We start from the raw sequence: 18,087 nt of genomic DNA, 5'->3' as shown, positions 1-18,087 counted from the left end.
CTGAGGGGCTTCTGAAATGATCAGGGCCTCGGGGCATCTCCTCAGCCTCTGAGGCCTAACTGTAAAGCACATTTTATGTCCTCATAACTCACAAGGGCAGCATCCGCCCCGTGGCTTATCTGTGGCAAACAGAATTCTGAAGACCGACTTCTGTAGTTTAATTCAAAATGTGCTCAAGGAACAGAAATTGATTTATTATCTGTCTTAGGCCTTGCAGATTAAAAAATGGGAAAAGATATCTACTGATACCTCCCTACACCAGAACCAAACCAAACGGAACCCTTTAGAAACAGCCCAAAGTAAACGCCCCTACTTTTAGAAGAATTATCGGTTGCTTTGGATTAGTCATGCCCTACTTTCCCCAGTCATCTAGGAGGAGGACCACCACAACCTCTGATATTACCTGTTCCTCTTCCCTACCACCTGTGGATAATACACGAATAATGTAATTGCTCAAAAGTTGTTGGTTAGGGAATGGGTCCGTGAGCTTCTCAACATGATAACCAAGATGCTTCTCTGAACCCGAAATAGTTTCCAGTCAAACTGTTGTCTCCTTCCCCTGCCCTCGGAGCCCCACCTGCTCTTTGGCAGTCACTTGTTTCAACTTCATTGAGTCCTTTCAAAACCCACAAATGACCAGGGCTCAGGGCCAAGTGGAGAAGCGCATGGCCCAGGGACAGTGCCCTTATCACTCGGGCACCGGGAGCAGCCTCCTCACGGGGTGGGCCTCGCTGAGAGGACACAGAAGCCAAAGGCTGTTAATCCAGCAAGAGACTGTTGAAGTCTGTACGCATCAGCCCCGCTTAACGTATACGTTAGGGAACTAAAAATCAGCACGGCGTCCCTGTGGCCGCACTGAGCGCCCTCCTTGCATGTTTGAGCTTTTATGTTTTATGACCCAAACCTGCTGACTGGTACGTATGCAAGGCTCGTGTGGAATGAGGTGCAAGCCTCGAGCTGGGTTCACTGACCCCAAGCTGCCAGATTGCCCAGGGCTGGGGCAGGAGAAGTTCCGTCTGGATGGACTGCTCCTTCCAGAGGAGAAACCTGAGCCCTCCACCTTCCCTTCAAGGCCCTGCAAAGGCGGATCGCAGCCCACCTTTCCCGACTGGTCTCTAAAGCCTCCTGCAGAGACTGGCCGCTCACTCGTCTCCCCACAAGCATGCCTTGTACTCTCCCCACACCCTCCTCAGTTTTAATCACAGCCGTACTTTATCCAAAATGGCCTTCCCACCAATCTCTGCTATTAAATAGCTATTCCCCCTTCAGATCCAGCCCAGACCCAGCCTGCTCCATGAAGCCCTCTGGATCTCCGCACACCTCGCCGCTCTTCCTGCTGGGACGCCCTCTGCCACCTGCTCACAGCTGGTCCCTCTGCCACTTACACGCTGGCCTGGACGGCAGTGGCTGGTGGGAGAGCCCATCTCCGGGCCCAGCCCTGACCTGTGCAGAGCGGAGGGCATGTGATGTGCTCTTGGCGAGGGGGATGCACAGGACCATCCACAAGTTGGCTGGGACTCACAGGAGAATAGGGTGAGGTGAGGTGTCATTCTTACTTACGTGTCCTCAAGCTGAGGCCCCTGTTTTCGATTTGTGGTGAGATGAACTTGAGCGGAGTGGGAGGGGGAAGCCAGGGCAGGTGCTGAGCTTCCTTTCTAGTTGCTACACCATCAAGCCTGCTGGCTGGCACCCGAGGGGACGGGAACAAAAGGCACCATGGGCACGTGAAAGGCCCAAGTGAGCAACACTCACCTGGGCTGGTCATTCAGCTAAAAGCCTTGTTTACTAAGAAAAAAAAAATCCCAGTGGTCAAGCTCTGGGGCCACTCGCTGGGAGCCTGGCTGCAGGGTCTACGCCACCCTGCTCTCTCCCTCAGTGCCTCCTTCTCAGTGGCTGCTCAATTAACATTACTTTATTCAGAGTCCAGACAAACACGGTACCTTCATATGTGCAATGTCACTGGAGAAATAAGAGTTGAATCGACACAGAGAACAAATAATGCCCACATTTCTTCACCGGAGGATGGGTGTTATCCAAGACACAGTGGTTGCACCATCTGATTCCATTGACAACAATGGAAGCAAATAGGAGAAAGGAAATATCCAGGGTGTCGAGATCATCACACCTGCGTCCTTGCTGCAGCGTTCAGAACCATTTCACCACCTTGTAGTTGATACACGGCATTTAGAAAAAGACATCAGTGACGTACGGTGCCGTCTGGGAATTTTCAGGAGGCCTTGGCTTTCACCTTGGACAGCAGCACCTCGTTCTTGCGGCCCTCCTGGAGGGGAAGCAGAGACAGAGAGAGAGAGAGCAGAGAGGTGGGGACTGCGTCAGCACCCGCATGAGGCTCAGGTGGCCTCTGCATCCTTTCCCATCCCGCAGGGAGCCCTGTGGACCATGGACCGGCCTCCTTGCACGCTGCCACCGGCATGGCGGAGCTTCCTGGCCACACGCTGACCTTCAAGGCCCCAACGGCTACAAAGACGACTGGTTTCTGGACTGTCAGACTGAGGATAGGAGAGGATTAGGCACTGTCATTCCAAAAGACTTCAAGAAGCCTCTAAAATCCCAAGGGACAGAAGCAGAAAGCAGATACTTACGTGCCAATCTCGGACCCCTCCAGCGAGGAGGGGGGAAAGTCCTCGGAGACCATGGGCTAAGGAGTTACAAGAGGCAGCGCCCGTCCACACAGCAGGCGGAGCACGGAGAAAAGCTCTTACCCCGGCAAGAGTGAAGGTTAAGAACACCCTTGGCTTTACGAGAGAAACCCACAGAAGACAGAGGGAGAGAGACGCGTCAAGGGACGCCTCCCCCTCGAAGTGAGCTGAAGGAAACCCATCACTGTGTGTGCTGAGGGGTCACTGGGGCCTCCCCCGCGTGGGGAGTCTGGCGTCCAGGGTGCGAGGCCACTGCTGCCTCGTTCTGTACCCCCTTCTTCCAAAGCTTATCACTGTGTGTCCTCCCTCCCCCTTGTTCGTAGAGGCCTGGACAGCTCAGGGTACCTGCATCTGCTGGCACACCGTCTCCACCCCTTCCCCGGGCCACGTCACAAGGAGCCCTGTTTAGAGTGAGAGGTGAATGCGGCGGGGGGAAGGGCCTGGAGGGGACGAGCCCGAGGGTGCAGGCCCGGCGTGTGGCTAGGCCTCCAGCTGCCATGCTTGGCTGGAGATCCACTTAGTGTGGAAGAAAGTTTCTGTCACCCTTGGCCCCTCTGCATCCAAGACCCCTAAAGTCAATGTTTCCATCTCCCTGGGCCCGGCCAGGTGCTCCCACTTCTCTGGAGGCCCTTTGGTCTTTCTGGCTGCAAGGACCCTGGTTCACCTGTAGGGTTTCTGCGTATCTTCCACTCAGAGCTGGGGAGGCTCTGGGCTGGGTGGGGGTGAAGCTGAATTGTTCTGCCAGAAGCAACATACTCTGACATTTTTTAAGCACGTGTTTTTGGAGGGGTAGATAGTTAATTTTTCCTGGGGATGGGAAAAAAAAAAAGAAGGTGAAGATAAGTAACATTTGTTGTGTTAGAAAAGTTGAGAAGAAAGTTTTCTTATTTAAAACGAGCTACTGAGATTTGCTTGGGTGAAAAACCTCCAGCCAGAATAAAAGGGGGGGGAGGGGTAAAGACAGACCAAGACAGGCAGAGTCATGCTATTATATTGTGAGACTACTTTCTCTACTTCTGTGTGTTTTTCAAAATTTCCATAATAAAAAGATAAAATAATAAAACAATGAATAAATAACTTTTGTTACCCACCTCACCTTCTGAATAGGGCAAAAAAAAAAAACCCTAAAAACCCAAATAAACAACTCATAAGCATCAAAACACTGCTGTGGCAGAGTCCACCAGGGGTGATTTTGCTCGTCACACCACACTGAGATGATGCTGGAAGTTCTCAGTAAAAACATCCTTGGCTGTCACCTGGTGCGTGAGCACTGATTACATTTCATGGAATCTCCTCGGAGCCTTTCGGGGCTACAGAATGATACTGTCGGTCTGTGCAAAGCAAATACAGAAAGGGCCCTTTAGGTGTTTCTTTCTATAAGAAAAGGGAAAATGTCTCCTCCCTCCTGCTTCTTTCCTGCTGAAGACGGTATGGGGCTCGCTATGTGCCAGACACCCTGAGCTCCGCTCACCGGAGATTACGTGCCCAGAGCCAGCGTCATAAAAATGTATGGCTGGCATTCGTCAGAGCCAGGCTAGAATCTGAATCTTGGTTTGGTGACCTTGTGACAGACTGTGCTTTGAGAAACACAATTAGTTGGTGTAATAATGCAATTAAGGTGATTCCAGAGTATGTGTTTTTTCCTGGCAGACTTGTTATTAATAAACCGTCCCAGAGCAAGCAAGCCCATGGGATTTCAGAGACAACCCGACATTGCCAGTCAAAAAGGCCTTGATCCCAGAGGAGGCTGGACCAGGCACGGAGCCCACAGGCGTCATGGGGCTCAGTTAATGTGGAGTCAACTAAACCATAAAGGGATGACGGCGGTGGTCAAAGGCCATGTTCTGGCTAAAACCGTGCTCTGCATGAAGAACCATTACTGCCCAGGACGGTGCTGGGGACCAGGATGCAGTGAGAATTCAGAACTGGGAAGCAGTAACCCAAGCAGGTCGAGGAGAGGCGAATAAAGGAGGCAGACAGAGGGTTCTGGGAGGAGAGTCCATCCTGGGATGAAAGTCTGACTTTTCGAGCTGTGTTTCTTCCACAAATGAGATCTTACCTGGCACTGCAATACGTAAAAGAGCAGAATTCCTCTACCTGGAGGAATGGGGTGGAAACTGGGGAGCAGCAAGCAAGCCTCAGCACCTGTGATGGCCCCAAGTTACCTCAGAGGATCTTGAAAAAAAAACTTAAGATTTGGGAATGCTAACCTGTGGTTGTTAATTTTAAATTTTTGCCAAGTAAAATGATTAAAAAAAAAGGAATGCGTACTGTCACTATCATTTTATAAGACAGAACAATTTTAACATCAAAAAACAAGGGGATGTGCAATTTTTTAGAAAGGTGAGTCCTTTAAGTGAAATACACTTAGCTATCTGAGGAACATATATCACATTCCCCCTACCCCCTTTTTTCCAACTTGTTTTGGACTGAAGAAAACTGAGGCCAGCACCTGGCCCAGTCTGGGGTCTTCTCGGGCTCTGAGGGACCCACCCTCAGTCTCTGACTGAGAGTAACTGTGCCGAAGAGGCAGGAACGTGGAAACCTCAACCTTAACACGTCTGAGGGAACCTTCCCTTCGGAGCAGAGACCACCCCAAGCCTTCAGCCTGAGAGTCTGCAGTGCAACAGTGAGCTTTTCTATGCCACTTTTATTTGCTTTGATTCTGACAGCTTATACTTATCCTCCTCAGCTCATTTGCTTTCTGTTCCTGCTGTCAAAAGGGCGGTGCTGGAGTTCACGCAACATGTGAAATGCAGTTCTCCTCTGGGCCTTTTCTCTTTGTGCGTTATTTGGGAAAAAAGAGCTCAGATGGGGAGCAGTGGGTCCCTACTTGTTCCCCGTCAGCTCACTCACTGGCCCTTCAGCTCCAACTGCTGCTGGCCACAGGGGCTTCCAGACCCGGAGCACCTCGCCTGGCCACTCTGCCCAAGGCCAGGTCCTTCTCATTGGAAAGAGGCCTTCCCTGACCACACCCTCTACATTAGTCCCCGCCAAGGCAATGGCTGGAAGTACTTCTTATTTGTTACTACTTGTTTATGAGGGTCTGTTTCCTAGCTTGCTATCTGTCTCCCCGACCACAGTGCAAGCTCCCGGACACAGGGACCCAGTCTGTTTTACGACCTGATGTATCTATCCCAGGGCCGTGGCGGGAGCTGGAAGAAAGAACATTTATTGAAAGGACGAGAGAATCTGAAATGCCTACGGTTGTGGTTCTCAAAAATTAAGTTACAAAAAAGGGGAGGAGAAGTAGAGAAGAAAAAGACAAGGAAGGGAGAGAGAAGAGCCTCAAAACAGGTAAGGACCAAATTACTGGTATGGACACATTGTATTTTTTATTCCACTGACCACACCCCAGGATACAACTACCTTTAGCCGCCCCCCTGTATTTTCAGCAATCTCTAAATTCACTAAAACCACATGGATTTACATTAGAAAGGGGGAAAAAATTCCGGAACATAAAGCTGATGAGACAGATCTTGGCAAGCAACAGAATGAAGTCTCCTTTCTGGAAATTTTCTTAAAAGGGCACGTTTCCTTCTGGAATGATGGAGAATAATCCTGCCCAAATGCAGGGAGAAAAGACAGGGGCAAACAAAGTTCACCTGCGTGTGGGTGTGACAGGTGCCAGACACAGACTAGATGCTCTCCTCTCTCGTCTGACCCAACAGGGATGAGGTCCCTCTCCACCTGCACAGCTGGCGAGTGGCAGGATGTGAACCCAAGCCTGCCACACTCAAAGTCACTCTCCTCCCATGTGGCTTCTCAAGGTCCCTCCCCAGTCTAAGATTGGGAGGAGGGCAAATGCCAGACCTGAACCCACAGCAAACACTGTTTCCAGGTGGGCTGATGAGGCCATTTTACTCGTGAGTTTAATGTGGTTACTGAGTGTTAGGAAACTGAAGTGACGTTTCTTAGAATGTTCAGTTAGAGCCTCAAGATGGGCCACAGAACAACGCAATCGTGATGCACGCTTCACTGTCGCAACCACTGCCAACTTGCTATCTCCCATTTCAGACCAGTGGAAAAACAAAGCAATGCCCTGGTTTGCAAAGGCTCACCTGGGGGTGAACACAAATCTCGCCCAGCCTTACATGCCAGCCCGGCCCTCCTCTTACCTCCTTGAACTCTTTCACAGTCTTAAAGTACAGCCTCTGTTTTTCTAACAGTTCCAAGTACTGGTCGTTCAGCTGGTCTCTTCTCATTTTGTTCTCCTGCTTCTTCTTCTCCATCTGTTGAAACATTTTGGGAAATGGTGATAAAAGGCATGTTCTGACCAAGGGCGGCTGGCAACGTCCAAAAGGCAACTATTACTAACATTTTCGTGGATTTCCTTCCAGTGGTTTCCTTCTATGCATCATTTTTGAGGTTGGCTTATTGATTTGCATAATATTGCACAGAGACTCTATAATTTTTCAGCAATTCTCCTATCACTGGGCATTAACTGTTTCCTTTACAGTAAGTCCCCTATATACGAACCTTCAAGTTGTGAACTTTCAAAGATGAGAACGTGCATTTGCATGTCCAAATGCACGTTAGTTCATGTGTCTGGCGTACACTGTCATGTGTGTGCATCCTCTATAAGTGGTTGTGCTTTTGTGTACCTTACTGTACTGTATAGAGTACAGTATCTTTATTTCAAATCCAGGATGTCCGGAAGCAACCGTAAAAGCAGTGGTGACGTAGCTGGTACTGTACTGTACTTTTCAAGGTACTGTACTGTAAGATTAAAAATGTTTTATTTTTTTTTGTGTGTTTTTTTTTTTTTTTTTTTTTTTTTGCGGTACGTGGGCCTCTCACTGTTGTGGCCTTTTCCACTGCGGAGCACAGGCTCTGGACGCGCAGGCTCAGCGGCCATGGCTCACGGGCCCAGCCGCTCCGCGGCACGTGGGATCCTCCCGGACCGGGGCGCGAACCCGCGTCCCCTGCATCGGCAGGCGGACTCTCAACCACCGCGCCACCAGGGAAGCCCTTGTGTGTGTTTTTTATGTATTATTTGTGTGAAAAGTATTATAAACCTATTACAGTACAGTACTGTATAACTGATTGTGTTAGTTGGGTACCTAGGCCAACTTTGTTGGACTTAAGAACAAATTGGACTTAACGAATGTGCTCTCGGAACGGAATTCGTTTGTAGGGGACTTACTGTAATGAGTTTTTGTGTGAATATTTGTGTGAATATAAACAATTTCACAAGAAACAGGTAGGCAGTACCCTCTTTATTCAGCAACTCTTCCATGGACACCTAGTCTATTACTTGCACTCACTGCTCGTCTGTTCTGTGTACACCCTGCACCTGTCAGTTCCGGGGAAACCTGAGCTCTGGGGTACACACACTCCCCTGCCACCTCTATCTGAGCAGGACCCATCATGACACCTAGATACGGAGGGCTATGATTTTGTTTCTTTTAAATAAACACAACAAAAGACATCCATCCAAATGAGCACTGCTCTGCAGAGCAGACTTACTCCATTCAAGTGCCAGTCAATACTCAAACCCTACCTGGAACCCTTGTTGAGAACTGCTTTTGGAGGCAACAGAATGAATTCACTTAAAACAAACAGTTCTTGGGTGCCTGCTACAGGTCAGGTGCTGTTGTCAGCCACCAGCAGCACAGACACGAGAGGAGAGAGTCCTCCCTGCCCTGGGACCTGACCACCCTTCTGGTGCCCGGCCACCTTGTGGGGGGGGACGGCCACAAGGGCTGCCTCCTTCGCTGGCCAGCACTGAGGTGCCTTCACCATGAAGCCTGGGGGAGGATGGAGAGAATGAAGGGGTCGGGCTCATTTCTTTCCCCAGAAATGCATCAGATAGTAAACAAAGGGGAAGCCAAAGGCGAAAAACCCCAGTAACTTCCTGTTGTCCTTTACTATGAGCAACAGCATCCCCTGAGGACAAGCATGGTGGGTGGAAAGGTCCCTGCACTGAGGGTGGGTTGTTACAGGCCTGTGGTTGGCCAGGCTCTCTGCCCCCCACTTCCCTCACACCCCAGATCATCAAGAAGGGACTCCACTCCCTCCTGCAAGAGAGCCTGTCCGCCCTGGGTTAGGGTCCACGCACGTGGACAGGTGCCGCCTCATCTTTGCCCTCATTTTTGAGGTTGAATAGTCTTGTCACCAGTGACACATTTTTTTCTTTTTTTTGCTCTTTTGACATGATTTCATGGACGTCCTTAATAGGAAGATGAATATTTTGCTACAGGGAAGGGGATATGGTGAGCTTTTGCCCGCAGTTCATCTCTGGTGAGATGGGATTACAGGCAGCTTGAATGAGTGGATTTTTAGGACAGGTCCTACAGGCAATCCTCCCTTTCATGTGTTTACATTCTGGTTGCCCTCATTGGACCACTTTGCCCCAGGATTGTGAGACGAGATGCCTCAAGTCCCCAGAAGGTTTCACTGCCATGCCCAAGGACCAGGTGTGTGATATGTTTTAAAAACACGACCAAAAACAAGAGACGTTGGAAGCACTAGTTAAGATTTGTCTGGCTATGGTAGTGGGAGGCTGTGGCTGCGTGTCCGCCTTTCAGACCATCAGCAGATCTTCTTTCCTACTGACACAGTGTGCCCGTGCAGAGCCACAGAGCGTGGGAATCCCCACGCTGCGCCCCGTCTGGATGATTCTCTGCAAAGCTATCTCTGGAGCACCCATACCCCTCTTCAGCTCCTCTCTTTTCTCTTCTGACTTCTGAGGCTCAATATCATCTCACTTTAGCAGAGTTCAGCAATTACTTGCACTTTTTACAGGGGGTTCCTGGAAACGAAAATGCTCTTAAGCTGCTAAGGAATGAATCCCTAACGGTAGAATGTCAGGAACCAAAGAGCCAGTGAGGATGTGATTCTGGGCAAGAGAGAAGGCCTGCTGGTGAAAGTATCCTCATCTGTGAAATGGGGGGAACCCCACTCACTTAAGAGGGCTTTAGGAGGATTAGCACAGTGCTTGGCACATGGTAGGTGTTCAGTCCACAGAGCTGTTGCTAAGAGCAGCCTTTGAACAACCAGTGCGGGCAGCCCGTGGAGCTAGCCCACCCACTGCAGCGTCAGAGGCCTGGTGGGACCCCTTGCAGAGACACTGAAGATGTGTCTTCAGAATTGAGAGCACATTCCCAGGACAAACAGAAGAGGCCTGCTTTCCCCAGGGCCTTCTCCGTCACCAGTGTGAAACCCTGGCCGCATTACAGAAAGGAAACCATCTGACCTTCATTCGACTTTGCTTAATTCCTTCTACGATCTGTTCCATCTGACGTAAAAACTGGTCCCGGGAAGCAGGGGAGGCCATGGCTCTGAAAGAAAGACCAGCAGAGGTACGACCAGCAAACAGGACTCTCAGAAAGGGGGAGGCACCGAGGGGGTCAGCCCTGTACCCAGATAATGCCCCAAGAGGCAAGCAGGCATTTGCAAGGCAGGATGGACCCGTGGGGCCCCCGAGATTCCAGGCAGCCAAAGATTCTAAACTCTGAGGAAGGCATGAAAATTAGCCTGGTCTTGTAACTGAATAGTAATCTTTTTTTCCCACGCTCCCTATAGTCTTCTTACTAATACATATTTTCTTAAATAAAATAAAACGTGACTAAAATTAACAATTTTTTTTAAATTTTGAACAATGGCAGGTTCTGCTTAAGAAATGAATTTCACTTAGTTTTTAAAAACCTGCAGATTTAGAGGCACTGCTCACAACTGAGAGACATTTTCTGAGGTTTTCCTAAAACCAGGCGGGGAAACCTGGTCCTGCTTCCAGGAATAGCAGCTAAAGAAATGATGCCCTAAAACATGCCCCTTCACCTGCAGTTCTGCAGAGGAAATGACACCAGAAGGATCAGAGCACATGGATACAAGAGTGAGAATTCTTCCAAAGGACAGGCTGAGAGAAAGCAGAATTGGCCACAAAAACATTCAAACCTCAGCTTCTCTCCATGATCAGGGGATAAAGATGAAGGCACCATTTTTAGAAGTGTCACAAGGTTGTTAAAGTCACTAACTGAATCTGAATATTAAATGGGGCTGTGAGGATTTTTGTTTTTAGTTAGAAATGAAACTTAAAGTCTAGAACTTGTTATCCATTAAGATTTTAGTTGCTGGTCACCTGCTAGGGGACAGCAGAGACCTGTGCTGGAAGGGGAGGAAGCCTGATGGGCGGAGCGCCAGCCTGGGGTTGCCCGGATGGCGGGCAGGCCAATGGCCATGCTTGAGGGCTGGTATGATTTGGGTACAGATGGGCCTTGCCATCCAACTTTTAGAGAATATATTTATACCTGAACAAAGTAGTTTAGAGTATGCACATGACTTAAAAGCCAAAATCTACCACAAGATTTGAAAAGTATTTAAAAAAAATCATATAGATTATTTCATTATTTAAATTTTATCTTATTTTATTTTTTGGCCACGCCACACGGCTTGTGGGATCTTAGTTCCCCGACGAGGGACTGAAGCTGGGCCCTCGGCAGTGAAAGCACAGAGTCCTAACCACTGGGCCGCCAGGTAATTCCCTCGTTATCTAAACTTTAAAGCATCTCTACGTGCTCAAGAACAAATGTTATTAATCTCATCCTAGCAGGACAAAAGTAATCTATGCAGAAATCATAGTAGTTAGGCATAGTCAAATTATTTGAAAGTTCACCTTTTCCCTAAGCTATTCTTTGGTGTTTTAAAAATTCACTGTATCATTAAGTTTTTGCAAGAACTCAAGCTCTGCGTAAACCGAGGCACATCCGCACGTAGCAGCAGGGGTGAAAGTGTAAGAATCCCACCCTGAGCACTAAGCCTTGCTCGATCGGGCAGAGGTGAGCCAACAAAAGCGCAGGGCAGACAAGCCACCGATGGGAGGAGGGCCGAGAGCACTTACTGTGAGAAGTTCTCATGAACTGAGTTCAGCAGGCTAATCTGGGGAGGAAAGAAGAACAAGAACACAAACCAAAGGCTGAGAGACGCCTGCGCTGACCCCAGCCACCGCAAGCTCGTCCCGTGTCTCTGGAGGCTGCTTCTGAGATGAACACACCTTGTTCGCACAGATGAAAGTAACAGGAAAAAAAAGAGCGACGTGTTCTCACCTCCGGAGTTTCCCCAGAGCGTCTACCTTCCCACAGCCATGACCACAGGAATGACGGAACCCAGATCCCAGCTGGGAAGGCTCAGCCAACATTAGGGCTCTTAGGGCTGGACCACAGCCCTTTCGATCTCACTAAACACTGCTCTTTATTTTCAGGGACATCAGCTTAGCAGAGGGTCAGTGGTCGTGGACGGTGAGAACACTGTGCCCATTCTACTCCTTCCCACAAAGTCTCTGCCAATGCGGCCAGCTGCCGGGCAGCTCCGAGAGCCTCCACGGGGATGCGCCATTCAAGGCCCCTCTCTCCCCTAGAAATGCCACAGCCCGCACCTAGGACCCTCTATGTGTCCTGATGATCATCCGGGGTAGGCCTCTGAGTCTGGAGTCTAGAAACCTAGGTCCTCTTTCTGGCTCTGTCACTGACTCGGCTTGTGAGCTCAGGACTGAGCATTTACTATACTTGGACTCAGGTTCACACTCTGTAAAATGGAGATGATATTCTTGTCTTTATGACTCCATAGGCATGTTGAAAGCTAAAATATCACAGGTATAAATAGACTTGAGATAAAATGTACAGTTTATGCAAATGCAAACTTCTAACCGCATTAGTATGGCTTGGAATAGCCCCGCCCCCTTGCATACTCCTCGTTTTTCAAAGAATGCAACAACTTTAAACACTGCTGATGAAGGAAGGTCAGTGGGGTTCGAGGCTTCCTCAGAAGTGGCTGCCTGTCTTCCCTCACCAGGCAGGAAGAACCCAAGGCCAGGGTGTGCAGCAGAGCTACCCCCAGGGCTGACGTACATCCCCCCAACACACTCGGTTCATCTACTCGAACGTTTATCAGATGCCTGTCCTGTGCCCATTACTGTGTACGGCCCTGGATACAGAGAAAACAGAACCCAACCCCTCCTCAAGGAGTGCATCTCGGAGGAGAGAGATTGATCTGGTTTGACTGACAACAGGCAGTCAAGGACAGTACTCACTGATGCCTCCATTTGGGTCCGGGTAAAAGACACACCTGTAATATTGTTCTTAGTAAAGTGGTAATTAGTGCAGGTTGCAGGATGATGATAAAATAAAAACAGGTTCTGTCACCCTCAAGGGGAGGGGGAGGCAGGAGCTACCACGTATCACCACATGCGAGGGCCTTCACAGGCATTGTCCCGTTCTGTCTCCATCACTGCAGGAGTTCTCCCCGTTTTACAGGTGAGGAAGATAAGGCCACACTGAAACCCAAACCCGTGTGAGTCCAGAGTGCCTGCTGGGGCCACCACACTGTGCTGCCGCGGGGAAGACGGCGCAGCTTTTTCCTGAACACAGCTGTACACCTGCCCCCATCGCCTGCCTTCCATCGAGGGCCCTGACCACCAGCTGATCTGGCCTGAGTCAGAGGAACAAGGAGGGGCTGCCCCGGTCACCCCTTCCGCTCCTGCTTTCGTTCTCACAGTTCTTTTAGTTCACGCCTCTGCCTGCCATGGATGATTAAACCGCCATTTCCCCGTCAACCCTGACAGCCCACCCTCCCCATTTCCTTTAGCTGGCTCTTTCCTTCCCCTAAAACTCAAACTAAAGTCTCACCAGCTCCAGGTCCTCCTCCTTATGCACCTCTTGAGCTTCCAGGATGTTTCTTTTTATGACGTCACCGCTCACGAGGCACCGTACAACTGCTGCCCACCCTGCACAGTGGGCACTTTCTGCCCCTGTACCCGGCACGGGGCACACAACAGGTGCTCCTCCCACTTCAGCCGAGGCATCCCGACACCAGGTTTGTGAGAGCTTCCCGGGCGGACAGCACTGGTAGCTGCTCGTCTGATTATGTTTCTTCTTTCTATAAAGGCTCTTACCTCTTTTTCCAAATAAACCTTCTTGTCATCCAGGGTATTATATAAAGTGAAGAACTGCTTGGTTTCTTTGTGCACTGCTGAAACTGCAAATGCAAAGAAATCAGCACAGGAGTGAGAAAATGTATCAAAAGAATCCTGAGTACCCTCTCCCCGCGGAGGCACTGCGGACCTGCCGGCGCCGTCTGTGCGGAAGCCCCACGGGGCACAAAGGCTGGTGCAGGGCCGCCGCAGGCTGACGGCACGTGCGTGGCAGCCGTGACGGGCCCGCTGAGACGAGGAGCCAGCGGAAGCTCCCTGTCGGCGTGTGGGACGCGGGTTTCTCCGAAGTCCTCCAGGTGAGGGGTCCCGGGAGGAGGGCAGGGGGACGAAGCAGCCCCGTGCCAGCTCTTGCTGTCTGTGTGGCTCCCTGCCTTCCCACGCTCCTCAGGGGCGGGAGCCACAGCCGGCTCACTTTTGTAAACCCCGTGCTTAGGGAGAAAGATTTAACTTAAGGCAGAAACTATTTTCTGCTGAGAAACTGCCATCGTTGACACCTGCCCCTGATCATCTGAGTCAAACATGAGGACCGTATAAAACGTCAGGGTGGTGAGGTAAGACGTGAAAGGAAGTGTGCGTCTGGACGCATGTTCTGAGTAGGGACAGTGCTCCAGCTCGAACCAGGAAGAATGGCTGAGATGCCAACATCTCAAGAGAAAATCTGGGCTATATTCTGAAAGAAGACTTGGAGTTTTCCAAGTGGGAACTGTAGGGCGCTGGCCTCCTGGGCCTGGGACCAGCTCACAGGGGTGAGGGACACAGGGACCGCAGGGGGGCCAGCTGGCCCAGACGAGGCAGGACTTAGGATTCTGAAGATTGTCCATCCAGTTAGGGGGAGCTATTAAATATCAAGGCTTTTAAAGCAAGAGTGTAAAATGATCAAATTTTGTGTGAGAAAGATCCCTCAGGCAAGAGTGCAGACAAGGGGTTAGACCCTGGGCAGTGGTGAGAAGGTGGCTATAGCAGAGAAGACAGGGGGGTCTAACTTGGCTTGACGGCGATCCCAGTGACCGAGCGGAAAGACGGGGTGTGGGGAGGCAAATTCAGTCTTGTATGTATTGAGTTTGAGGTACCCAGGAGACAAGCAAGAGTGGGAACCTAAGGAAGGGGTGCTGGTCCAGGATCTGTTTACAGAGGATGTGAGCTGGGCCTTGAAGGATTTTGTCTAACAGAGTGAACAAGGGGTCCCAGGCGCAGGTTAACAGGAGTCAAGGCCTAGGATGTCAAAGTGCATGGTGCAGGCAGAGGCAGCGTGTGGACTGAGGAGGCCAGAGTGGGGACCGCGGGCAAGAATCGGGACCTTCAGGCGGGCCACCTAGACGGGGGACGGTCCTGGGCAGCACAAGGAGAGAGGCTTTCTTCAGCGGGTCTAGGAAGCGCCAGAGGATTTGTCACAGGAGAGAAGTGATATGACTGGATGGGTGGGTGACAGACTCGGAAGGGGCTGCCGACCAGCTAAGGCTCACCGGGCTGAGCTGTGACGCCAGGGAGAACAGATATGGCAACAGCGCTGGGAAGAGAAAGGCAATGACAGCTCTGAGCGTCACTCTGAGCCTGACGAGATGTGCTCACTGATTTAGGCTGAGAGAGACCCAGCCCTGCATCCCTGGGTGAACAGGATGCTGTTAAAGGCAAGGACCACATGAGCAAGAAGGTCTGCAGAGGAGAAGAACAATGAGCGAAGGCTGATCTAGAGACGCCGGGGTCACGAGGTTCCGCATGACGCTGGAAAGAGAAGCCCGATGACTGACAGGGGTGAGGGTGGGCTAGAAGCATCACTCAAAGAGCTCAATCAGCTCAAGCTGTCTGTCCAGGGAGAGGGCAGTCAGAGCTCCATGGTGTTGCTCTTGGGCTTCTGGGCTACATGAAATGAGTGGGCCTGACGATGAGCTGGGGGCCTTCCCAGGGGTGGCCTTCATGGACGGCACCACCACGCTGAAGTGGGACGGAGCCCCTCGCCTCCTGCCCCTCCCAGGGTCAGCCCCGGGGGCTGGTGTGTGGTCGATGCACCTACTCTGGCGGTAGAGTTCGAGAAATCTCTTCTGATACTGTATTAGCTCGGCTCTGCTGGGCACTTCGTCAATCCTGCGATGCAAAATCGCTATTTCTCGGTTTCTTCGAGCCTAGATGCAAAAGGGAGGGGGAGACAACACCGTTTGGTGAAAGGCCTTACATGTCCTCTGGGGAGCCAAAACACTGCTGCCACCCATCCTGTGCCCACACACCCGCCCTGGAAGGCAGGCACCCGACGCGGCTGCGGCCTGAGGTGCGCGTCTCAGACCCTGACTGCCCCGGCAACACAGGGAGAAGGCGTCAAAATAATGGATCGGAGGGAGGATTCTGAACGGGAGGGCATGTGTGGATGGCGCCCCCGGCCAGCCCACCAGGCCCCCGAGGACTCCAGAGCAGCTGATTCCCAGCGTCAGGCAGGGACCCGGAAACCGAAGTGCTTCCCAGATGACAAGGGATGCTGCCCCGCTGCCCCCATGCACATCCCACATCCCTTGGCGTGTTTGAAACGCTCCTACAGCTTCCTCCTAAAGCAGCTTTCTGGCACTCTCCCCCTCCTGTGAAACGAACTGGACTCTTCTAGCCGAACTGCCCCAGGTGCACCCGGGGAGGCAGGGCTGTGCGTGGCACAGGGGAGACCTCGGGCTCTGAGGTGGGCGGCTTCCCCGAGGGGCAGCGCTGAAGAGGGCCACCCAGCTCCTACCACAGGTTCACGGTCTCAGCGCTGTCCTTCTGCTGCGTCTCCCGTCCTCCCCCTCTCCTGGCCCACGTCATCACAGCGGCAGACGGGGACCTCTAATTCGTTAGGGCGCAAAAACCCCTCCAGGCACAAAACCCACTATCAACTCTCGTGATCAAACCAACATAGTGCCTGCTGCTCTGGCTAGAGTAGAGGGAAAGATGCACCTCTCCTTGTGGCCAAGGCTACACCTCCCATGGGTGCTCAGGCTCTGGCTCCTATACTTTCTCAGGAATCTAAAGATAAAATCATTCACTCTTTTCACTGTATCTTTAACCTCTCCTTTTCTACTGGCTTCTTCTCACTGGCATTTAAATATGTTCAAGTCCCTCATCCTTAGAAAGGCCCTTCCTTAAACCCTGATCACCTTTCAGCTTCCATCTTTCTCCTCCCTTTAATAGCACAACTTCCCGAGAGCAACATACCCCGGTGCCTCTGACCCCTGCACTCCCCTCGGTCACCCTTCAACCCAGTGCCGCTGGCTGCTCCCAAGACCCACTGGTACTGCTCTCGCCAAGGTCACCACAGACCTGCTCTCTGCACCTATGGCAATTCTCAGCTTCCAGCTTTCCTGACTTCTGGCAACACTGACCCTTCTCTCCACTGAGCTCGCTGCTCAGCTGCCACGAGACCTTGGGCTCCTGTCTTCCCTGGGCCTCCGGCTGCCTGCTTGGTCTCAACCCTCATTGGTGGAGTCCTTCTTTCCCTCTTCTCAGCCTGTATTTTCACATCCTAGGTTATCACCTATACAGCGCTGACCCCCAGATCTCCAGCCCAGACTATTCCTACTTGGGTGAGTACCCCAACCTTTAAAAGCCCTAAATAGATCTTATTAACACTTCTATTCACACTCCCATCCCCTTCAGCCCTATCCTTTCTCCTTTAGGCTTTTGCTCAATGAATAACTCAAGGATCCACACTAGTGCCCAACTCAGAAATTCCCCCACCATCCTCGACTCCACTTTTTCTCTAACCCATCCCAAGTTCCATGGATACAGCTGCTCAGACTCTCACCTGCCAGTTTATTTCTGTCCATTTTCACTGACCCAGCCCTGGCTCAGGGCTCAGCAGGCTTGGGGTTCTACTGCACCTTCCCTCTAGCCAGTATGTATGACTGACCCCAGGTCTCCAGCCTGCAGTATGCAATTCGCATATAAGCCCCCTTGTACTTTGATGTATATGGACATATCTTGGTTCTCAAACAGCCAGCCAGCTCCCAGAAGACAGAGCATCCCATTTACTATTCCTGGGATCTAATGCAACACTGAATACATAGTAAGCACACAGTCAAAAAGTTTCCAAGTATGCAGCTGTACTGTCCTGATTTTATTTAATTCTGTGTCTCTTTAAGATTGGTACAGTGTCCTTGTATCAGGACAAATTTGACTCCCCGGAATTTAGCCAAATGACTCAGCAAAATAAGCACGGGCCAGAGAAAGGAGAAAGAGGGTCCCATTGGCCCCTGCAGCCCCTTGGCCACTCCCCCCAGAACCTGGCCTTCCTTTCCCAGAGAACAGAGAGAAGGCCTGGGCCAAAGTGCAACACAATTTAACTCTTGGCTTTTGAATGTGCATGAGCCAGACCCTGGCAATGTAAAAGATTCTGTAACGTAATCTTGATCTATGTGAATTTAGAGCCAACTTTAAAACTCCCCATATCTGATGGCCTCCTCACAAACCCCTAAGGTTATCAACTAAGACAGCTAAAGTGGGCACTTAATTTTAGGGGAAAGGTACTAGACAAGAACACAA

General features: G+C 51.0%; 1 protein-coding gene across 2 annotated transcripts in view; it reads right to left on the bottom strand.

Annotated features, from left to right (window-relative positions):
* Window positions 1-1,764: 1,764 nt before the first annotated feature.
* Window positions 1,765-18,087, bottom strand: part of CCDC93 (CCC complex scaffolding subunit CCDC93) — an 88,676-nt gene continuing 72,353 nt past the window's right edge. For both annotated transcript variants that reach the window (XM_081242611.1, XM_081242612.1), the window contains exons 19-24: window positions 15,602-15,710; window positions 13,552-13,634; window positions 11,503-11,540; window positions 9,859-9,943; window positions 6,779-6,892; window positions 1,765-2,281 (exon numbers count right to left, since the gene is read on the bottom strand). In XM_081242611.1, the coding sequence (XP_081098737.1) occupies window positions 2,228-2,281; window positions 6,779-6,892; window positions 9,859-9,943; window positions 11,503-11,540; window positions 13,552-13,634; window positions 15,602-15,710 (483 nt within the window). In that variant the 3' untranslated portion in view covers window positions 1,765-2,227. The remainder of the gene's footprint in view (window positions 2,282-6,778; window positions 6,893-9,858; window positions 9,944-11,502; window positions 11,541-13,551; window positions 13,635-15,601; window positions 15,711-18,087) is intronic.

The sequence above is a fragment of the Mesoplodon bidens genome, assembly GCF_964165515.1.
Source record: "Mesoplodon bidens genome assembly, chromosome: 8".
Classification (NCBI taxonomy): Eukaryota; Metazoa; Chordata; class Mammalia; order Artiodactyla; family Ziphiidae; genus Mesoplodon; species Mesoplodon bidens.
The sequence above is the reverse complement of the archived record's forward strand: the minus strand, read 5'-3'. Positions and strand labels throughout refer to the sequence as shown.